Raw genomic sequence first — 13,038 nt, forward strand, 5'->3', positions numbered from 1 at the left:
GAACACATACCACATATGCATTGTAGGCACAGACAGTTCTGCATGGCTTACTTTAATTTCCAGGTGGGAAACTGGGAATTTCATCTCTTGGCTCCCTGACAAACACCAAGCATACCATAGGGTCTTTGCAGTGAAATTCATGTGAGGCACACAGTATGTTATAAATAGCTTCAGCTTGTCATTCTTCCTCATAATAGTATTCTGGGAGTATGGGAGGGACAAAGTAATAATGGGGATTGAGTAGGATAGTTAAAACTTTATAGGACTTTTGGGGGAGGCTTGAGGGAATTAGAGAGCTGGGGAATAAATGTGCCTTTAGAGAGAGATTCCATTTTGTCAGGGACAGAAAGCAGGGGGAAAATTAACCATTTTATGTGGTAGAACACAATTGATTTTATACAGAGAGAACTTTAAACTTATTTAAGTACGTTAGGAAAAGGGAGCTTTAGGCAGAATTGGAAAGCAAAGTAAAATTCCCAAATTAACTAAAAAGAGAGAGGAAGGAAATAGAATAGAAACTTGAGCAATCAATGGGAAATAGGGAAAAGTTTAAAAAGTAAACAAAATTAGAATGAATATCATACATACAAGATATAAGGAATACATAAAAGCAAACTAAAATGGATCAAAGACCTGAATGTAAGTCATGAAACCTTAAAACTCTTAGAAGAAAACATAGGCAAAAATCTCTTTAATAAGCATGAGCAGTTTTTTCCTGGACACATCTCCTCTGGCAAGGGAAAGAAAATAAAAAATGAAAAGTGGGACTACATAAAATTAAAAAGCTCTGTACAGCAAAGGACACCATCAGCAGAACAAAAAGGCATTGAGGAGTATGGGATAATATATTTGTAAATGACTCACCTGATAAGGGATTAACATTCAAAATATATCAAGTAGTCAAATACCTTAACACCCAAAAAATAACCCAATCAAAAAATGGGGAGACGACCTAAACAGATACTTCTATGAAGAAATACAAATGGCCAAGCTCACTTATCATCAGGAAAATGCAAATTAAAACCACAATGAGATATCACCTCACACCAATTAGGATGGCCAACATCTAAAAGACAAGAAACAGATGCTGGTGAGGATGTGGAGAAAAAAGGAACCCTCTTACACTGTTGGTAGGACTGCAAATTGGTACAACAGCTGTGGAAAGTAGTATGGCAGTTTCCTCAAAAAACTAAAAACAGAAATGTCATTTGACCCAGTAATTCCACTCCTAGAAATTTACCTGAAGAAAACAAAATCCCTGATTCCAAAAGACATATGCACCCCTATGTTTATTGCTGCACTGTTTGCAGTAGCCAAGATACGGAAGCAACCTAAGTGTCCATCAATAGATGAATGGAAAAAGGAGATGTGGTACATATACACAATGGAATATTATTCAGCCATAAGAAGAAATCCTGCCATTTTTGACAATGTGGATCAATCTAGAGGATATTATGCTCAGTGAAATAAGCCAGGTGGAGGAAGACAAATACCATATGATTTCACTTATTTGTGAAATACAGAAACAAACCAAAACAGAAGGAACAAAACAGCATTAGATTCACAAACACTGAGTAGTGACTAGTGGTTACCAAGGCAGAGGGGAGTGAGCAGGGGTGTTGAACAACTGTGATGTACATTTGATTATTAAAACAATAAAATAAAATAAAATAATGATATAAGGAATACAATGTATTTATTAAACTGAAAAATTCTGACCATAATGAGTTAATTACTGTGGAAACACTACAAGAACATGTATATATGTTGTTATCAACAAACTTTCCTCTCTAGTTTTTAACATTCACTGAGGATTCTAGCCCAAATCAATCTCTATCAAGATGGTTACACTTTGCAACTCTATCACTCCTTCTAGTCCACTTTGGAAGGGGAGAAAAAATCCCACAATTCAAAAATCCATAATAAAAAAATGTTGGAAACTGTCATGAAAATACAAGTCAAGTGAAAAACATCAGATCTTTCCCAAGACTCACAGGACCACAAATTTAGGAAGTAAACAAAAAATTAAAAATGAGTCAACTTCATCGAGTTATGTACATTAAATATGGACAGCTTTTTGTATTCTCAATCATATCTCAATAAATTGGTTTAAAAAAATCATGCAGAAGAAAATTATGCTTTTTGACTTAATCCTGAGTTAAGAACATTAATAATGTACATGCAATGAATATGGCCTTCAGATACAATAAATGATTTTATATACATGTTCAAGATTCAACATATTATGTATTCATGATTCAGATGTAATCTTAAACATTTTCAAGCGCTAAAATATACAAATAGTTCTAAGTGGGAATAATACCAGCAAAGTGTCCTGTGTTTTTATTTTAGACACACCATAGCAGTCTCAAGTTATTGAGGAAACTTCAAAAATATTGTGTTATGTATTTAAAGTTGTGCATTTCAGGATGGGGAGAGAATTACAGCTTTCCTTTTGGCTTACAAATAATCAATAGTTTGAAGTCATTAAACTTTAAGACAGCATCAGTCCCCCAAGGAGTCTGAATTTTGAAGGAAATCCATGGAGCTACTATCATTTCTTCACTCAACACTCCACAATGCTCAGCCCGGGCTCCCACTTTGAAAGAGCTGTTAGTGTCACTTCTATTTCAAGGAGGTAAACAGTTGGTAGCATGAAAGACTTTTTCTATATTATTAACTGGAACGGTGATTTGTGAACTGCTTTTCCAATTTAAAACATAAGAGTCTCTTTATTCCAACCCATGAAGCAGCGGGCACTGTTGGGGTTCTGAGGGTAACGCTGTAACCCAGCAGCCTGCGCGCCCTGAGCAGGAAGCACGGTGGATATGGAGTAGCCTGGTGTATAGGTGTCAGTGGCACATGGTGTTGATGGCAGCTCCTTTCCCTCAAAGCTGTATCGTTCTTCCTGGTTTTGCAATGCTCACTGGAGACTTTTTATTAACACCTTATTTCTATATAGCAAATAAAATGTTTGTTTAAAAAAAGATGAACTTACAGAAGAAATATCAAGTTGCATCCCTGAAAAGAGCCAAGAAACCAACTGCTGGAATGCCAATAATTTTGCCCTTAAACTTTCGGATAGTGGGTGGGAAGTGACCATGCCATCAAGGAATGACAAGCAGCCAAGTGATCACGTCTCTGTAATGTTCTTGTCTTGTGCAGACCATGGGCAGGAGAGGCCTTTACCATTTGTCTGCAATCAGAGTACACCATTAAAGCTATCCAAAGTGACCTTCAATAGCCAGAAGGAAAGACCAGTGCACACCCACATACTTCCTTCCTGTGGGAGAAGGGAACTGTGCCAAGGCCCAGGGGGGCAGACCCCAGGGCTGTGGAGGGGGAATGTAGCCTCAGGGGCCCACCCACTTCAGGCTTCTTTTCTCTGCCAGCTGTCGTAGACCTCTGGTGTTCAGTAATCATGACACCCTAGGTAGGCCCCTAGCAGAGCAACACAGAGCCTAAGATGGAGCCAGGATGGTTCCTGGACAACTGAGGGGTAGGGAGACAGATCCCTGAGAGCCACATGCGGGCTGCACCAAGCCCCTCTACTCAGTGGCTATCTTCTTCCCATACACCCTTCCCTTAGGCACCTCTCCCAAATGAAGCCCAGAGGCCTGCTTAGTCTTACCCTCTACAATACATAACAAACAAAAATTCCTTTAATCATCCTACTGCTCCACCTCTCCACTTGTACTTTTAGAAAATACCTCCAATAAACTGCAGCCTCTCCTTCTCTCCTCCCTGTATTAAACCAACACCGAACTACAGTCTCTTTACTGCTTTCAACCTTCTCTACTATCCAACCAAGTCTATTAATTGTACCTTCTTCAGCTTCATTTGATATTACTTAAGACAATTTCCCCATGTAAATTCTCCCCACTGATTTCATACTTTTGCTTTTCTCCTTGTATATTTTCTACCTCTTTTAATAGTCCTGTAAAACACTGCTGTTCCTTGAAACTCGGTCCTCAGCCCCAATGAAACTCCTATTATGCTTATCAATATTTAAACCACCACCAAATGGTTATCTAGAAGTCAAATTTCTTTTTGGGCACCTAGAGAGGGTGCCAGGCCCTTTAAAAATACTAAACACTGAATTTTCCCACAAGATTCTTCTAACAGATTTTACACCCTTCCCTTCTCAGCACTGTAAGCCTTAGTCCATTTATCTCCTCAAAACCTTTCAGTGACCCATTACCCAGAGAAGAGCTGCCTGACCTCAGACACCTTGTCTTTCCTCCTAGAAATTATTTGCCAAATTTTATATACATGTATTTTTCTTTAAAGCTACTCATAAGCTTCCTCAATGAGTTCATAAAAGTAAACAGAATGGCCTTTGGGAATGCAAATTTCTTTACAGGCATGAAAACTTCCTGGTGACTTAGTTTTAATACTGGAGGTGACCTTTGCACACCCTCTGGTCCAACTGGCTCTTTTTATGAGAAACGTGGAAACAGGTCCAGAAAAGTGAAGTGGCAATGTGTAACATTATTGACGTGGTTGCTGGTAGGACTTTCTCCTTGCTGCTGCTTCAAAACCATACTTAACTGTTGCCCCATTTTCCAAATTTGATGGCTTATTTTAGTAAAAGTATTTCCCATTCCTCTTTAGAAATAAAAATCGTAATTAATTAGCTAGTATAATTTAATGCATAAAACAAATTTATCAGGCCCTTTCCCCAGGTCTGTTCCTCATCAGCCTATTATTTTTTAATATATTGATTTCAATTTGGCTTGGAACTTAAATTGGAGAGAAAAACTTTTGTAGCCTTCCTTATGTTCTCTTCAATTAGTGCTTCTTAAGTTGGCTGTTGGTGATTGGACAGATATTTCATTGATCATTATCACACAACTAATAAAAACAAAAGAACACCATTGGCTCCTAGGTAAATTCTAAACATTCAAAGCTGACTATAATTTGATCCTAAACTAAAGAAATTACTCAAATTTGTAAGGGCCAATTTGAGCCAATATTTCTTTTTGCATACACTGTACCATCTTTGTGATTGTGCTCAAACTAATCCCATTGGCCAAAATAATACCCATAATTTTTATGAAAGCTTGCTATGTGCCAAGTTCTTAAGAGTGCTAAGAACTTTATATACATTAATCCATTTAATTCTCACAATATCTTCAGACAGTCATTATCACATCCATTTTATAAGTGAGAAAACTCAGCCTTAGAAACGATCTTACTAATTTTTTCCATTTAGTCAATTCTTCCCTTAAGAAACCTCTTCTTTAATACCAGGCACCACGTGGTATTCTAACTGTTGAATACTAGTTATTCATATAGACTTGTAGTCTACTAAAAGGTGTTTTTTTTTTTGGCTGATCATTATTTCTCTGTAGTGTATATACTTGTAATATAGTAATTACATACTGCTATATAATTATAATTGTATCTCCAGAGTAATGGGTCTCCAAGATAGAATCATTAAGCCCTGACATATAAATACTTTTTCTAGGAATACACTTATCTGAGTAATAATTTTCTTGAAACTCTTTATTGACAACTTGTCCTTGAAATACAGTGCTAATTAAGATTAGTATGTATCTCCCCTCTCTCCTTAACTAACAACCCCATGCCACTTTAGTTTGTAGAAAAGCACCAGATAATTACCTATGAACACATTTGGGGCACAGCATATTGTCCTCCAGGTGTGTGGGTGGAAAACTGCAGGCAGGTAGCAAGAATAGTGCACACACTTTCCCTCGCTTGTCAGGAACCCAGGCTTGTCCTGCGTGAAACTGCAGGCGAGCCCAACCCTGTGAGTCTGCCGGGAGGCTTCTCCCATGGACCACACACCACTGGAGGCCTGGAGAGGCAGAGAGAAGAATGAATGCCACATTACCGAATCCTAATGTTCAATATTGCAACGTGGCCTTTGATTCTACTGTTTCACAGGAGGCAGCTCCGAGACATGGAATGTCAAACCTACTCTATCCTGTTGCCTCTTAGAAAATAATACAAAATGGTTTCCTGTGAAAACTTTGAAAATAAAAAAAATCTAGTTGGAGATAGGATAGCTTCAAGCAGGTACGTAATAGTGTAGGGGAGACAAAGCTTTACCTGCTTCACCCCAGGTCTCTCACAAAAGGATTAATAGGAGAAAAACAAGTTATGAATGTGTGCCGCACACAGCAAGCAGAGGAAACCGCCAGGGAGAAAGGACTCAGACTGTAGCCTTAGAATTGCAGCTTGTGTAACATCTTAAAACAAAGAACAATGAATTTGTAGAGAAATGAGAGGACAAAGGAAAGCAGTTTTAGGTCCCGAGGCTGGTGAACAGTAGGCAGGTAACAGGAGGCACTAATTGGGTAGGTTTGTTTGCACATCCCTCTGGTGCCATCCCTGCTAATGGAAGGAGAATTATAACCTATCTCCAGGCAGAAAAGGGGGAACTCTTTCTGAGTTTGGCGCTTTGCAATTGCCTTCAGCTCAAAAAAAAAATCTCTTGCCAAAGAGGTATGTTTTGGAGTGACATTACGGTTTCCTTCAATAAAAAGACTAAGCTGATGCGGTCTCGGAAGGCCTTCGTAAATATGTTCAGGGGTCTCAACTCTTGATAGGTGTGCTGTGCTAACCAGTTTATGATTATTCAAAACTGTATCTCCTTAATTCTTACAATGTTATGAGGCAGGTATTATTATCCTATGAGGAAATTGAAAACTAGACTGAACAAATTGTTAATGTCATTCACTTACAAATGGAAGCTCCAGGGCTTAAACCTCAGGGAGTTGATTTTAGAGCCTGCATTTACTTGTAATTTCTTAAAGAAAGGGAAAGAAATGAAGCCAAAGATATTGCTACCCCTTTCTGATGACATCAGTAATTTAGTGCAGTTAGTTCTCTATGTGTGAACCCTGGACTAGCAACATAATCAGTGCCTGGACAATTATTAGAAATGTAAATTCCCAGGCCCCACCTCAGAACCAAATAAGAAATCAAAAACTGTGGGTAGGGCCCAGGAATCCTTCAGGTGATTCTTATATACCCTAAAATTGGTCAGAGGTTAATAAGAGGTCAACTCACTTCCTCATCAGGACCAGAACCAACTCTTTAACATGGGGCTTACCACAGGGCTCTCGTGGCAAGTCCACTGCCGCCGTCTTCCTGGCTTTGGCTGCCATTGTGGCCCAGGAGTCAAACACAGCACCTGGGGTGGACGTTGCCGCCACAACTGTACCACCCCCCACAAGGCAAGCAGTAGATGTTGCAAGGGCAGGTGTCCCAGACTCAGGTGGGGAAACCACTTCTGGAGGATCAGTCCCTTCAGAAAACATCTTGTTTTCAAAAGTTTCTGGGGGTATTTCTCCTTTGTTTATCTTGAGTTTTCTCCGCGATTTGGACAACATCTTGGCCTCCTCTGCTGTATCAGGAATGTTCTACAAACAGAGTTCAAAAGATTAAAGCACTATTAGAAGTGCAGCCTCATTTTTATTGCTCTTTGTACAGAGTTGGTGAAAAGTGAGAAGAGGGGATGGATGTTGTTTCTCCTTAGAACAGGGAGTGGATGGGGGAGGGGTACAGGGGCCAAGGGAACTTGTTGACTCACTTTTTGATGCTCTAATAGATAATTGGGATGAAAACTAAACCTTCCACTGCCAAATTCCCTACAAATTACTCACCTTTTGATCAGGGTAAGCATATTCACAGAGTCGCCTATATGTATCTAATTTCTAAGACAAGAGAAAAATAAGTTAATAATCAAAGTAAGATTCCTACTCTTCCTCCCAGGAGCATGTCTCCTACTGTGGGCCCTCACCTGGCCTTTGGTGCTCAACTTTAACTGTTGGCACCAGACCCGTATAGTATCTCTGTGAATCAGGTTGACGGGTGGCAGTTTGGGAGGTAATGGTGGAATTCTCTTCTTTAGACGTTTTACTTTGTCATGGCCTTGGACCTTCCTTTTTGGACAGGATGCTGAAAGAGAGTGGGAAAAGATTAATAATAATAAACTGTGCGCAGCTTTTTTAAAATGTCCAATGGACCATCACTTTTAGTTCTCACAGTATAGTTCCCAGGCTAGACTTAAATTGTTAGGAATGTTAAGTAGAAAGATAAGACAAGCAGCTGGAAAAGGAGAAGATAATGTTCAAAGAAAAAGCTGCCCAAACTCTGCCCAGGGAGGGGGACCCATGTGAAAACAACAAAGGTTTTGCAGGGAGATAACTTCCTTCACAACCAGACCCCAATGTGGGCATAATTGAAAGGAACTAACAACTGCCTAGATCCCACTTCAGCGTGGGGAAGGGACATGGTCACTGAGAGCGATGGCTATATAGGTGGACCTGGCAATCAAATAACCCCACCTGTTAGTCAAAGAGGCACCTCTAACCAGAATGCAATATATAAGCCTCCCACCTAATGGATCAGGGCCTTTGTCTACCTTGACTCTGGCCTGCTCCTCCCTTGGAGTGTATTCAAATAAAACTTTCACTCAACTTCTTTCTGTGTCTCTGCCCTTCAATTCTTTGTTGTGGTGCGGACAAGAATGGAGGAGAACAAACCCCTGGCCCATAACCAACTGATTTGCCAAAGACCACATCACCTCTAAAGGACAGCATTAAATCTAGGACTGACTCAATACTTCTGAGTTCCTCAGTTTTTACTTCCTAAAACTCCCCACTACTCACCCACACTTGTTCTTTGTGAGCATCTTGACCCACAGACTCCAAGAAAGTAGCACTAGAGATTACTAGAGATTACACTTCGATTCCAGAGGAATGATAGAAGCTGTAGACCCAAGATTGTAAATTCCTAGGGGAGCCTTGTACTCTCACCACAGAAGAAAATACACCACCTGGCACTGCTGCACTCACAGCCACTAGTACCCATGATACTCAGCCCAGCCCTGTCAGGGCACTGCAGGCAGGTCCCCTGCTGCTATGACTCTGACACACTCCCACCATTCAGTTAAGACCTACAGACCACACCTCCAGGACAGACATTAACTATGACTCTGAGGTAGGGCAGGGACATGGGACAAGGGTCATGCCATTGTAAAATCTACTTGGCCTGAGAAAATGGCCCAGCTTATTCTTTAACACAATGTATATGTTGTCCTTCCTCTTTTTAGAGCCCCTTAATCAATCAAGTAGCTTTGTAATCAGGACATGAGATAGACCTCCAAAGTGTAAATGAATCTATGTGGATAAAGAATGCAGAGATCCAGGTCAACACAGTCCCCTAAATAATCCTATTCTTGAAACAAAACTTCAAAGGAATTATGATTCACCTGTATACATCCTGCCTCATGCTGAACCTTACTCCAAAGCCTTACAAAACCCCAAACCCCAAACCCTTCCACACACGTCCTCTTTGAGGTTGCTTGCATTCCTGTCTGAGTGTGTGCTGTCTAGTATCACATAAACTTTCTTGCTGCATAAACCGATTATGATTGTCTCTGAACTCTTCTCCATGATAAAGACAAGAATTCACCAACCTCCACCTCTGGTGGTAAACGTGTCACTCTGCACTCTCATTCAGCTTTCTAGTCTTAACACCGTCCTTTTCTCTCTCCCTGTTTTATTTCAGACCAGTAGGAAGTAGAAGTTCTCAGAATGTAGTCTCACTCCGTCCAGTGCTCTGCTGCTTCCCACAATCCTGGGGTGTTAGGGGCTCAGTTCCCAGGCCATGCAGATTTAAGTAGACACTGGATGCCAGTGACCCTGGCTTTAGGAGTTGGCAAGGGATTTGCCCTACACTGAACAGTTCAATGAGCTTCCCTTTCCTCACTCTGTCCTTCCCTGCTCTCTGCTGCCTGCATGGCAGCTGCCATTTGCTGCTACTCTTGCTTGAATAAATTCTTTCCTTACTACACTCATCTGACCTCTCAAGATTTCAATCTCGTTCAGAGTCAAGAAACCTCCCCCATTCAGGCTGAAGTTTCACCTAGTGCCCAGGGAGACCTCCTCCAGACACAGCTGCCCACACCACCACCAACAGTTACTGCGTGCACATTACTAGTCAGGTATGGTGTAGGTGTTTTACCTAATCATTCTATGTACATCACAACCAACCTTCCGCCCCCCTCCCCCACCCCACTTAGCAAGGTAGGTATTGTCTTCAATTTTTAGAACAGGAAGTCAAGTTTTCATGGATGGAATTTCAAGTCTACAGCTTTCTCCAAATCATTGCCCACTGAGATCCTCCCAGCAGTCAGTGGAAGGCAAAATGATGATCAGACTAAATATACTGCGGGAGTCTGGAGACAGGAGATTGGTTTTAACAGAGGTGACCTAAAAAAAGCTTCAGGGAGGTGAGATTTAAGCTAAGCCTCCAGGGAAGCATAGGATATGCAGAATATAGGACAGAAACCTCCTCCCTACTTTTTCTCTTTCAGAAAATTCCTGTCTTCCTAGACCTGAGGATATGGGGCTTCTTACCTTCAGTGACTTTCTCAGAACTTTTTCGTTTGGTCCCCTTTCCTGAGGTTCTTTGTGTATTTGGTACACCAGAAGCCTGCGGTCCCTCTGACTGCTTTGTGGAGTTCTTCTGGGGATAAAGAGCCACCCAGTCATTCCTCTGGTGTCTGACACCACAGTGCACCCAACCTGCCTTGAGGTAAGTGACAGACAAGGCACCACTGGCAGTGCGGACTCTCCCTGGGTATCATGTTAACATCCAGATTTATGAGATAGGGAAGCAATTACAGGGAAATAGGGAAAGGCCAGCTTGAAAATATGAGAAAAGACAGAAAGTGTAAGAAAAGAAATTAGGCTTTGCTCAGGAGGGAAGCCCTTATACCACCCACTACATTCATTACCTCTTACCTGAAAGATTTTCTTCCCATCACTTTATTCTCGACCTCTTCCTAACCTCTCCTTATTATTGCCTGTGGGATGCTATCTATCCATTCAATGGTTTATTGTTTGTAGCATGATGATATGGAGATGAATGTTGGGGGTGGGGAAGAGACACATTAACAGAGAAAAACCCCAAAGTTTATTTTAAGCTCGTAAGGGGAATCCATAGACATAGATCTCAAAGTCAGTCAGGGAGAATGAGGAATACATGTCAACCTGAACTAAGGAGAAGAGGGTAGGGGTCTGAAACTTCAAAGGAAAGGGGAAGCAATTCGCAAAACTGTGAAGAGTAAATTGTTGATAAACGAAATCCTTGATGGGCCACAGAGAAATTACAGGGCAGAGAGAGAGGTTTTAACATTTAGGCTTTATCACATTCCTTCCTGTCTGTCACCTCCTCGTTTACATTAGATTATAACTGTCTATGGTCAACACTATCTGGGAGCAGTTCCTCCATCTAAATGCTTTTTCTGCAGTTTGGGAGTAGGAGGTCAAAGTGTCTTCCTAAGTCTATTGGGTCTTGATGGTTTTCAGCTAAAAATAATTTGTACTTCACAATGGAATATCTTGCGGTGAACTACTCTAGTCCCCAACATAAACAGATGTCTTTAATCCAGCAAGCCGACCTCTCCTCATAGTAAGTACCTTCCATTGGCCCAAGCCTGTCACAGAATTCCTTTTCTTTCCACCCTGGTTACTTTGGCCTGAGGGGATATCACTCGGCTCCACCCTCCCAACCCTTTTCTATTTACATTCTTAAATCTTGCCCTTCTTCCATAACTGTCACTTAGTTCCTCCAGCAATCCTTTCTTTACAGAGAAAGTGGGATATATGACATATTGCCTCATTCCTACCACTTGTCAATTGCATTTTTACATTTGATTGTAAACTCCACAGGGCAGAATTTCTTTCCCTTTCATTTTAAGCACTCAATAAATCAAACAATTGGGATCAAGTTGTTTGATACAGAGAAGCTAACAATTGTTCAGTCTCTATCTTATATATTGCTTGGTACCTTCCTTATTTCTTTCATTTAATCTTCACAGCAAATATGGTGACAATTTATCACTTTACATAAACTGAGGCTCAGAGTTATATAACAAATGGCACACAGGAATTTTAGAAATCTCAGATTTGCTCCCATATCTAATTCCTTTCTCAAATCCCCAAGGTGGGCAAACTAGGCAAATTTACATTTGTATGATATTTTTACATCTCTGTAGCAATTTTACATTCATATATTCAATCTGAACATTTCCACAGCCCTTACACAAAGTACCCACTTTGGGGATCCATGAAAGTATTAAAACTGAGAAAGTGAAAATGACCCCATTCTTGGAAAAAGTGGAGAGCACGCAGGCTTCCCTGATATGGTGATTCAGTTCTTCTTGAACAAGTCTCAAAGCTTCTCTACCTCTTAGTTTCTGTCTGCTGTACTTGTCAACATGTTTGGCTTCTGATTATTCCTTGGTCCTAAGAACTCTGCGGAAGGGACAAGGCCAGTGCAGCACCTTGGTTTTGGACCTCTGTCTGTCAAAGGCAAATTAAATGTTTGCATTCTTTTCCAACATTAGATCAATTACTTCTTCCCAAAGTCTTTCATTTTCTCCTGTTACCATTTCCCTCCATCCCTAATGCTTGACCCTTCTAAGGATAAAGCATGTCTCCAAAACCAAAAGAGAAAGCTCCATTTCTTACTTTCACTCCAGTATACCAGACAGCAATCATATCCGGGACTTTCCTTTTTTCTTTCAAACAAGTAAAGAGTAGGAAATTCAAAGGCACATTCTTTCCTCCTCAAAAGAAGGATCCAGTGTGCTCAGGGGGAGAGAGAAACATGAGAAGATTCATGAAGACAGAAAACAAACCCACTATAATTGTATTTACCTTCTTGCCTCTTGCATTCTCCATACTCCAAAAACAAGTCAAGGCTGAGAAAAACAAATTTCATCTGACTTCCGGAATGGCCCCAAGCTGAAGATCACTCTTTTAAAGTCTCCTCCCACTTCCTGCACCCAAGGCGCTCTGCTTTCTCCTCCTGTTTCCTCCCCCACAACTTGTGAATGCTGGTTCTGGGCTTTCTTATTCACGAGGTGGTTAATGTATCTGTGGATTAATAATACCATTCCTTACTTTTTTGGGGAGCTTTTTAACATAATCATCTACAGTGTGTGTGGTTCAGGACACACTGGGAAGTTGAAAACTTCAAAAATTCCAAGAGAAA

At 40.7% G+C, this 13,038-nt stretch overlaps 1 protein-coding gene across 2 annotated transcripts; it reads right to left on the reverse strand.

The window, feature by feature from the left end:
- Positions 1-1,720: 1,720 nt before the first annotated feature.
- On the reverse strand, positions 1,721-12,785 carry DPPA4 (developmental pluripotency associated 4). Of its 2 annotated transcripts, none has more exons than XM_036933123.2 (7): positions 12,702-12,785; positions 10,395-10,503; positions 7,772-7,929; positions 7,635-7,685; positions 7,082-7,391; positions 5,626-5,821; positions 1,721-2,954 (listed from the first exon to the last, which is right to left on the reverse strand). In XM_036933123.2, exons 1-7 carry the CDS (start codon positions 12,723-12,725, stop codon positions 2,924-2,926), a joined length of 879 nt encoding a protein of 292 aa, XP_036789018.1. In that variant the 5' UTR covers positions 12,726-12,785; the 3' UTR covers positions 1,721-2,923. The 2 variants fall into 2 exon arrangements, with proteins under 2 accessions (XP_036789018.1, XP_036789019.1); XM_036933124.2 differs by having other exon boundaries at positions 10,395-10,500; positions 12,702-12,757.
- Positions 12,786-13,038: the final 253 nt, after the last annotated feature.

This window comes from Manis pentadactyla, chromosome 1 (genome assembly GCF_030020395.1).
Source record: "Manis pentadactyla isolate mManPen7 chromosome 1, mManPen7.hap1, whole genome shotgun sequence".
Classification (NCBI taxonomy): Eukaryota; Metazoa; Chordata; class Mammalia; order Pholidota; family Manidae; genus Manis; species Manis pentadactyla.

What these genes read in the sequence shown, in the direction of transcription:
- DPPA4 (XM_036933123.2), bottom strand. Translation starts at nt 12,725, where the DNA reads ATGGAGAATGCAAGAGGCAAGAAG. An exon ending in AGAATGCAAGAGGCAAGAAG is followed by an intron (nt 10,504 to 12,701) that starts GTAAATACAATT and finishes CTTTATCCCCAG; the next exon opens with AAGAACTCCACAAAGCAGTC. An exon ending in CTTGCCACGAGAGCCCTGTG is followed by an intron (nt 5,822 to 7,081) that starts GTAAGCCCCATG and finishes CTGCCTCTCCAG; the next exon opens with GCCTCCAGTGGTGTGTGGTC.